This window comes from Erythranthe guttata, chromosome 7 (assembly GCF_056151865.1).
Source record: "Erythranthe guttata isolate IM_541 chromosome 7, IM_541, whole genome shotgun sequence".
Classification (NCBI taxonomy): Eukaryota; Viridiplantae; Streptophyta; class Magnoliopsida; order Lamiales; family Phrymaceae; genus Erythranthe; species Erythranthe guttata.
Genome location: NC_142539.1, coordinates 6,958,823 through 6,968,810, shown reverse-complemented (window position 1 = coordinate 6,968,810; position 9,988 = coordinate 6,958,823). Strand labels below are relative to the sequence as shown.

The 9,988-nt window shown below is 34.9% G+C and overlaps 2 protein-coding genes across 4 annotated transcripts; both read right to left on the bottom strand.

The window, feature by feature from the left end:
- Nucleotides 1-365: 365 nt before the first annotated feature.
- LOC105973269 (uncharacterized) lies at nt 366-6,283 on the bottom strand. Of its 3 annotated transcripts, none has more exons than XM_088820838.1 (11): nt 6,041-6,283; nt 5,103-5,222; nt 4,925-5,033; nt 4,140-4,391; nt 3,787-3,899; nt 3,444-3,508; nt 2,987-3,216; nt 2,128-2,281; nt 1,602-1,642; nt 1,367-1,525; nt 366-667 (listed from the first exon to the last, which is right to left on the bottom strand). In XM_088820838.1, the coding sequence occupies exons 1-10, from the start codon at nt 6,143-6,145 to the stop codon at nt 1,395-1,397; spliced, it is 1,320 nt and encodes a 439-aa protein (XP_088676964.1). In that variant the 5' UTR covers nt 6,146-6,283; the 3' UTR covers nt 366-667; nt 1,367-1,394. The 3 variants fall into 3 exon arrangements, with proteins under 3 accessions (XP_088676964.1, XP_088676966.1, XP_088676965.1); XM_088820840.1 differs by having other exon boundaries at nt 431-667; nt 1,367-1,516; nt 6,041-6,237; XM_088820839.1 differs by lacking the exon at nt 366-667 and adding an exon at nt 922-1,175 and having other exon boundaries at nt 6,041-6,238.
- Nucleotides 6,284-7,109: 826 nt separating this feature from the next.
- LOC105973267 (F-box/LRR-repeat protein At3g26922) lies at nt 7,110-9,643 on the bottom strand. The gene is made up of 4 exons (XM_012998288.2): nt 9,531-9,643; nt 8,090-8,971; nt 7,869-8,009; nt 7,110-7,669 (listed from the first exon to the last, which is right to left on the bottom strand). The coding sequence occupies exons 1-4, from the start codon at nt 9,576-9,578 to the stop codon at nt 7,364-7,366; spliced, it is 1,377 nt and encodes a 458-aa protein (XP_012853742.2). The 5' UTR covers nt 9,579-9,643; the 3' UTR covers nt 7,110-7,363.
- Between the last annotated feature and the right edge of the window lie 345 nt (nt 9,644-9,988).

The window sequence follows — 9,988 nt, the reverse complement described above, 5'->3', positions numbered from 1 at the left end:
CCTGAATGGTTTGGGAACAACAACAGCTTTTCGCCGTCTCTGCAGCTGTTACATATAAACAACTGCAAGAAGTTGCGACATTTGCCGTCCAAGTCTATGAGGATGGGAATCAAATACCAACTCATGCTCAGTAAATGTAAGCATACTTATTACTGTTTTATTATATTGGATTTACATATATTTCAGAACAAATTATGTATGTCAGCTGATTAAATTTTTCTCTTGTTTCATTTTTACATTGCCTATTTTTTTCTCTTTTTCTTTTTAGTTATCACATCTCAAAATCTGCAAATTAACTTCAATAGTTAATTCTTGGATCAGTCCTTTTTTTTTTAGGTTTGATAACCATTCATTTGGGTCTTAGATTTTATCAGTATAAATTGACAGAGAGATTGGAACAAAAATTGAAATCTCAAAAGGGCTACAACTCTGCTGTTGAGTGACATTTTATAGAAAGCTATTCAGAGTTGGGGGGGGGGGGGGGTGCCGGGGTCAGAGAGAACGTGAAATTCGATGACACGACGTAAGAAGAAAAGTAGCATAAATCCAAAGTAAGTCCGAAGGCAAAGTAGCCATAATAATATCATTCCCATCTTCTCATTAAATCCCTCGTTTTGACCATTTAGCAAACTCGACATGAACCAACTTTTACGGAGTTTAGACCTTCCTGCATTGATGGATTGAAAAGAGGAACGAGATTAGCAAAGATTGCGTATTCATTCCAATAATGAATTAGTAAGAAATAGCAACCACCTTTTTATTGGTGAATAGGAGCTAGCGAATAAAAAAACACAGATAATTTCAGATCATAGTACGATGCAAAACACGAATAAAAAATAGGGCAAATTACGGCCACCCCTGAAGTATGGCCAAATTACGAAAAACAAAACCCTCTTGTTTGGGTAATTACAGCCACCCTTCTTTTTAAATATTTTTACATAAAATTTATGTAATTCGGTTATTTACCAAACCAAATCGTATATTCAGTTCGGTAAACGGTATGAAATGTTTGCGTACCGAAATTTCGGTTCGATTTTAACGATTTAACATCCCTAAATTTACCTCTTGAGGGGTTTTTTCATAAGATAATATATAGTTGAGGGTGGCTGTAATTACCCAAACATGAGGGGGTTTTTCATAATTTGACCATAACTCGGGGGTGGCCGTAATTTGCCCTAAAAAATAACAGAGAATAAATCAAGACTTGGGTCGAGAAGAAAGTAAAAAAAAAAAATTCAGAAACTATTTGGGTATATTTGACACAAGTAATTGGAAGACTAAAAATGGAAGAAACCACTAACTACTACATTACTCCTTATATAAGTAGTATAGATATAGATATAGAAATAGGTATAGATAAACTTACTGTAGAGACAAGTAATAGAAGCCTTCTTTCACAAGTACGGCGGTGTTGACTCGACATATAACTCAGTCTCGTCCCCTTCATCATCCTCCTCGTCTGCATCTACCCAGTTGCTTCGATGGCGTTGTGATAAAACACGTTCTTTAGTAATGCCTACACCATCTATACGAGTATGAAAACGAAAGTTTTACTCGGCATTTCCAACAAAATAAGTAACCTTTAAGAATAATCGACATACCTTGCGTATGCCCTCGAACATCTGTTTCCATGAGATGGCAGCTAAATTCATTCGGTCAAGAAACATTCATCGACAGCAATTATTTCAGAAACTGCGGACAATTAATTACCGTATCACATCCTATTTACTACTTCCACTCAAATTTACATAAAATATATATAATATATATAGGGCAAATTACGGCCAACCCCCTGAGTTAAGGTCATATTATGAAAACCCCCCTCCTGTTTAGGTAATTACAGCCACCCCTCAAGTATGTATTATCTTACGAAAAAACCCCTCAACCGAACCGAATTTTTGGTACGCCAACATTTCATACCGTTTACCGAACCGAATATACGATTTGGTTCGGTAAATAACCGAATTACTTATATTTTATTGAAAATCTTTAAAAGGAGGGGGAATGTAATTAACCAAACAAGAGGGGTTTTTTCGTAATTTGACCTTACCTCATAGTGTGGCCGTAATTTTCCCTAGAGTGTGGCCGTAATTTTCCCTGTATATATATATATATATATAAGGATACTCCATCTGACGAGCAGGCATTTCGTCACCAGTATTATCTAAAGAAATGTTCATGGCATCAATCCTCTGAATTGTAGTCCCCTGGTCAATGGTATTTTGATTTCTTTCCCCGATGACTCGTCTATCAGCAGAAGTAGAATCTCTTACAGCGCTTCCTGCGTGGGCAAATTGCACTTCACGCCCTTAAAAAATGCCTGTTTTGCACTTTCACCCCTCAAAATACAAAAAAGAGACTGTCCCCCTTCGAAATATACAACTCGGCAAAAATGAGACTGTCCCCCTTCTCACCGAATGAAGGGTGTATTTTCATTTAACATCTTCCGCATGAGAATCCTCCTTTCAGAGTTACTTAGGGTTCCCAAATTAACAAAATTTTCTTTCCAAATTAAGCGAATTTTTCTTCCAAATTCGACAAAATTTGTTCTTTGTTCTTCGTAATCATTGTAATGCAGGGTGAAAAAAGGGCACATGACATTTAAAGCGTTAAAAGACGAAATTACCCTTCTAATTTACTCAAATCCGACAAGAATTAGCTCCAAAATACACACGTTTGGGGCAAAGTGCGCCGCGTCATATATTTCGAAGGGGGAGAGTCTCATTTTTCTATTTTGAGGGGGGAAGTACAATTTGCCCTATATATATATATATATATATATATATATATATATATATATATATATATATATATATATATATATATATATATATATCTATATATATATATATATATATATATATATATATATATATATATATATATATATATATATATATATATATATATATCTATATATATATATATATATATATATATATATATATACAGTTTTAACATTATACACAACATATGGTGTTCTCACCTGAGAGTTCCGACCAAATTCTGGTGTGATCCGATGGATTCTCACAAGTATTTCCTTTTGTTGCCTGATTTTCCGGGGCCCGGTTATTGGCCACTGTTGGATGAGGTTGAGAAGAATTTCCACCATTATTGAGTTGCGACACGAGCATGGTGGCAAGTACAAGGGAAGCATCAAAGTTTGAAGTCGAACCGTCGTCGTCCAACCCGAATTTCGGTGCCATCAGTATTGGCCTGCCTTCTCCAATTGTCAGATTGTATTTAACAACAACGGGATTTAAATCGAACATTGATTTTCTAAGTCAAGTTGACCGGAGCAGATAAGCATTAAATTAACGTGATTTTCGACTATTATATTTTTAGCTGTCTTTCGTAATTGAAAAATAGAAGGTCAGCTTCACAAATAAACTAGACAAATAAAAGAGCTTATCAGATATATGGAACAAAAAAACGACGCTTACTCTCCAGCTTTATCAAGATACAAGTGTACATCAACTTCACATCCCTCACAGTATGCAAGAAATGCCTGGAAACAAGAGAAAATTCAAAGGAAATAAGTGCTGTAGACAATGGAAATAATCAATTACAAACGTATCAAAAATTCAAAATTAGTAGTCATTTATAGAAGGGCAAATTACGGCCACCCCCTGAGTTATGGTCAAATTACGAAAACCCCCCTCTTGTTTGGGTAATTACAGTCACCGTAGTTTGCCCATTATAGAATGTTCAAGTTATAATGTGTATAAAAAGTTTGTAAGTTGATGAAAATCTGCTAGTATGTAAGTCGGTAATTAGTTGCATCACCTTCAGCTCCTTAACTCCGAATGTTACGTCAACGGGATCACCAGAGTGAGTATACTGGACAAACTCTTCGGTAGGATCTATCCATAGCTGAGTGTGTAGTGACGAATCATTTTCTGCAAAAATTAATACATACAGTTAAACCTCTATAAATTAATACAGTCGGGATCAGGGAAATTCTATTAATTCATCGAATTATTAAATTATTGAGTTAATAATTTAACACATTTTCACCGAGTCAGGACCGGGAGAAACAATTATTTAATCGAGGTTATTAATTTATCGAGGTTCTACTGTATTTCTGAATAATAATTTTTTTTATAGATTGTTTTAGTTGAAAATAATCGTAAGGTTACCTTTGGTGGGATCTAAGTAACTTCTAAGTTCAACGGCTTTTCCGCCAATCTCGTCAGCAGCATCGAGAGGCAATGCAGACAGTTGGGTTGCAATGATAGTAATCTCTTGAAGGGTTGATTGAAAATTAGACAGTAATCGGTTAAGATCACGAGGCCTTACAACAAAGCTGCTCGGAAGCTTTCTTCGATCAAGCGATAGATGTTGTATATCGGGTTCGACGTTGCACGTTATCCAATACGATTTTCTCATACCTGTAAAACTTACAAGAATAAAAAGCAATAAAAGATTCATTCAAAAGTTGTAACACAATCCAAGTTTTTCATTAAAATTTATAAAAAACTTCACAAACTTATATTCAAATGCATTCAACCATCGTTCGGTTCGGTTCGGTTTCGGTTGGACTATCACTAACTATTATCACAGAATAAATAACGGACATCAATTTCTGTCGTGTGACTAAGATTAGGAATGTTGTGGCAGATACATTTATCAACTTTGACCGACTTTGACCATACAAATTGATACAATTCTCTTAGATGTGGGCAGCTGAGCAACTTACAAAAAACGAGCGACGGAGGTTAAAATTAGACAATGGAACATTTATCAAATGTCTTACAGTGAGGTACAAGAAAATTTAAACCCAATAAAAAAAATTATAATCGCCGATCAGGTGAATACAATTTACTCGTTTTAGTGTCTAATTTTATCTTCATAAAAGTCGTTCGTTCATCCAATTAAAAAAAAAATCAGGCTAATATGAAGCTAAAAGGATTTCATTTCATACCATTGAAACATTCCAAAGTCCACTGCACCTTCGACGAATCAGAATCGGGCAGCACAACGTTCAAATGATCGATACTAGCAATCGGAGTTCTCAGAACCGAACATATTGCCTGCGTAAAACATCATATCAGAAAGTAGTATCGTATCTACACTGAGGAAAGAAAAAAAAAACGGTATACCTTCAAAAGCACGCTGCATTGGACCAGGGCACCAGATACCGAATATACATCAAAGAAATCAGGCTTGAATGTTATGGATTGATAGGCCGATCTCGATGAATTAAGAGTGTGAAGAGAGAGCTGCCATCGATTAAGAAAAAATTACAAAAACGAACTAGATAGAAACAAAGATTATCGTCAACTCCAACAATTCAAAACACGATTATTATCATACTACTGAATGAATGAATATATTAAGACCTCATAGATTCTTTATGCTTCAGCCACAATTAACCCAATAAGCAACGAAAGCAATAAAAAAAAATTAAAAAAGGGTAAATTATGAAAAAACCCCTGAACTTAGGCTAAATAACGAAAAACACCCCCACCTATCAGTAATAACCAAAATCCCTATCTGATTAACTGTTGATCGAGTTTTTTAACAAAAAATGTGTATAGTCTATTACATACCTTCTGTTAAATAGGTGAGAAATAAAAAAATAACTGAAATTGTGTAAAGTCTATTCCCTGGAATAAAAAAAAATCCGTGAAAAGTCTCACTCTAAGGAGAGCTTGGTGTAAGACGGAAACAAACATTAGGGGTTTTTGGTAATTACGAATAGGTGGGGGTGATTTTCGTTATTTAGCCTACTATGTTCAGGGGTTTCGTAAATTACCCAAAAAAAAAAAAAGGAAATTCAGATTATCAAGCGTCCCAAAATCATCCTGATTTTATTGATGGGTCCCACAGATTAGGGCTAATTGTATTGAAAATTCATGACAAAAACCAGTGCAGAATTTGATTTCAAAATCCAACACTTAAAAAAATTCATTGCCACCAAACTCTACTGTGAACCACAAGATGTTAAAACCCCTAATTAGCCATGATTAATTGAATTAAAACGAAATCAGAGATAATTAACTGAATTAAACACAACAATAATTAGGAATATATGAACCTGAGAAGGAGATGACTGAAAAACGAGTTCGTTGCCGATGCGGGCGAGGCAGGTGATGGAGCGAGATAGGGTTTTGAGTGAACTCCCACTTATACTAAACTCCATTTTTTGTCTTCGAATTGCTGTGTGGTGGTATAAAATGGCGGGAAGAAGGGTTTTTTTTTAATATTTTTTGTTATGATGCGCTTGGCTTTTTTTTTTTTTTTTTTTTTTTTCTTTTTCTCCTCTGCTGAGGTTAAAAGTGAAGAAAGATGAATAGGACTCTAGAGGAGTATATATATAATTAATTGGGGAAATTACAGTTTTCATCTCTCAAATTTGCACCGATTTTATATTTGGTCTCCATGTTCATAAAGAACACATTTGGTCCCTTATGTTTCAAAAATTCAATATTTTTAGTTCTTTCCGTCAATCTCCCGTTAAAACTAATAGAATCAAGCGTATGCACGTCACTGCCTTAACTAACGGACTAAACGTTAAAATTATTGGAACATGAGGGACCAAAAGTGCTTTTTGTGAACATGATTTGCCATTCGCCCAAAATAATAATAGAAATAGGGTCATGAAATATAATGGTAAATGATATTGTACTTCTAGATTTCAATGTTAGATGAAGTTGTTCAATTTAAGGAAAAATTATCATCACAACATATCTAGAAAAATTCACAACGAGACAAGACGTGCAACACACGTCCACCTTCCTAATATTTAAAAATAAGCTGTCAGAAAGCTCGTAAGATCTTTTTTAAAAACTACATTTACCCCACATTTTCCGTTGTTTATCAGATGTAATATCAACTCTTAAAATAAGATGTAATATCAGCTATTTAAAACAGTGTTGCTCATCCACCTTCCTAGTATTTAAAAATAAGTTGTCAAAAAGCTCGTAAGATCTTTTTTAAAAACTACATGTACCCCACATTTTCCGTTGTTTATCAGATGTAATATCAACTCTTAAAATAAAGATGTAATATCAGCTATTTAAAACAGTTTATCCGACGTAAGAGCTCATCGGTTGTTTAAAATAAATTTAACAAAACAGCCTCTAAATCTAAATTGCTCCTTATTATATTAGCCTGTAAAACAGGTCTTAATTTTCACTATCACCATATAATGTATATTGTTCAATACATTTCATGGTTGTAATATATCTTTCTGAATTGAAGAGTGGAAATCTCTATGTCAAATAGACTACAATACTGCTAAATAATCTAAAATTGCAATGCAAACTAGATCACCGCATTGGAAATTAGTGCTAATTTTGCAATGAAAAATATCAGTAATGACGAGTCCAAAAGTATCAATAACGCCTACAGAATTAAGTTAATGAATGACAAATTCGATGTGCTGAGGTACTTGTGCTTCAAGTTGTTGCTTAGCGTAATCCCTTGAAGTTTGTTCCTCAACTAATTCGGTGTCCGATGGTGTTCCACGCAAAAAGAATGGATAACGTGGATCAATAACTAATTTCTCAAGCGCCACACAATTATCTAAAATGTATCCGACTAATTCAGCATCACTGGAGCGACCGCAATAGCCACAAAACATGACCACTTTAAGGTGCTCGTGGGGAAACTTTATAGAATTCTTCACTTCTTCATCTGACCTCAAATAATCCCACACCGTTAACTGCAAATGCAAAATAAAAAGTAAAAATTAAGAGATAGATATATTGCTACTACGTAAAAACAAGGGTTTTACTGCAAAAAATATAAGTGGGAACCGGCTTAATAACAAAGAGAGGTAGCATTTATATTTGATAGACAATTGAAAAAATAAATAACATGGAAGAGGTATATACATATTACCAACATGAAAGCAAACATACCCTTAAAACAAATTCCTGCAAGTTGGGAGATGCCCTTATCAAAGAGGTTAGTCCCATAAGACTTTGCTCACCGTCTACCCAATAGTATATGACCAACTTCTTCAGTTTAGGAAGTTGAGGAAACGTCAGTAGAAAAATATCCTGTAAAATGAAATTTGAAGTGAGAAGTATTTGTCTAAATAAAAAATAACGAAATAAAAAGCACAACTCCGTCGTCTAACCTCTCCGTCGTCATCCAGGGTCAAGATAAGAGTCTCCAATTGGAAAATGCAGCAAGAAAGTGTTGGAAGTAAATTCTTGACAGAATATCGATCAATAATACAGGTAACAGATACCTTAACAAGTGATGGAAAATTCTCAAGCAAGAGTCCTTCCACTTTAGGAATAGAAAGTGAAGTAAGATTTGGAGCAGAAACCTTAACTGATTTCAAACCGTAGCAGTGTTTTAACTCCAAGTGTTTTAAGGCAAGGGATGAACCACAAACTTCAAGATTTGATAGCTGACATGTGTAACTAACAACCAATTTTTCGAGCAAAGGGCAGTTGTGTAGAAAGAACTCAACAGCTTCACGAGTCACAATAACAGATTTCAAAGACAACTCTTTGAGGGACCTAAAGTTAACCGAAGAACTTTGTGAAGGGCGTTTAAGGAACTTGTTCGGGAAAACGTAACATGTATCATCCACTGTGCCTACTCTACAAGTTCTGGGTGAAAAATCCAACTCCAACCTCTCAACATTTCTCGCAAACGCAAATTCAAGCCACTGAGTGATTGCATACTTGAACGTTCGGCCTAAATCGAAACACACTCTGAATTCTTTCAATGGGGACGCTTTATGTGATTGGAGGACGCAATTCACCCATCTTACATACTTGAGGCTCTCTTCATTGCTTAACTTGGGGTCATCTGCAATCTTGACCAACGCAATTTCTGCGTCAAAATCGAGGGACGAGATATTTTTCCACAAGTTTATCCAGCGTGATGAAAGAATACTTGTACGTGCAGCTGCCTTCATAGGTAGCAGATGTAGTATAGTGACAAGAATATCGTCCGGCAACTCACTTATTCGATCATTATTATCACCTTTGCATCTCTTTGCACACTAATAAACAAAATAAAATCATATCAGAACTGAAAAAACAATGCACAAACTCACACCCTCCATCGACGAAGCTTGAATTAGAACTCTACTGCGAAAATAACACAATCGCCAAATTGGAAAAAAAAAACTTAAATATTTAGGTTGTGTTTGCAAAAGCTTTCAGAAAAGCCGAACTTGGTGATTGTGAGTTAAGTCAACAATATGTGCTTATTTTTAATTGTTGGAGGAATTGTAGACTCTAAGAAAAACAATTGCGAGCAACTTATTTTAGAAGTTGGTCCAGGAGTGCTTTTTATATTTTAACTTGTTTTTAGAAAAGTAGAAGCAAAAGCCGGTACTGCAGACAATTGAAAAGTGATTTTGAGCCCAAAAAAGTTTAGAATCACTTTTCAAAAGCTCGTGCAAATTGAAGGGGGAGAAAAAACAAATTAATTAGAAAACAAAACCCTGGGTTTAGTTTGTAACATCTAACACAAACAGGAATTCCGTAATTTAACCCTGGGTAAAATTTTAATGTTTCGATTTGAACGGATAACATAAATTCTAAGAGCGCGCGCACCTTCTTCGGTTGAAATTTCCGACCAATTCTGACTCGCTTCCCCGCCATCAAGTACGAATTTTGGATTACTGATTAAAAAACAGTATTTTTTAATGAACTGATATTTTTTTTTTTTGAAGGGGGTGGCGGTGTTTTAAGTTCTTGGGCCGCTCTCAGCACTTTTTTTCCTCCTGGCCGAACTTTCTACGGTTCACTAATGCTGGGCCCATATTTTATTTTTCTATTAAGTTCATTATATTTATTTAATAATAAAATATCAGTATTTTCTAGGTATTGTTATTTTTAATTTTTTTGTTATACCCTTGTGCTGGAACTTGGGTTTCGAATTTGGAACCGTATTTTTCTTTCCGATTTTCGAAGTTTCGATGTTCGATTCTTCCGAATTTATTTGGAACGAATTGAAATGATATATAAAATTACCAAAAGTTCCAATTTTCGATCCGATTTTATTTTCGAGT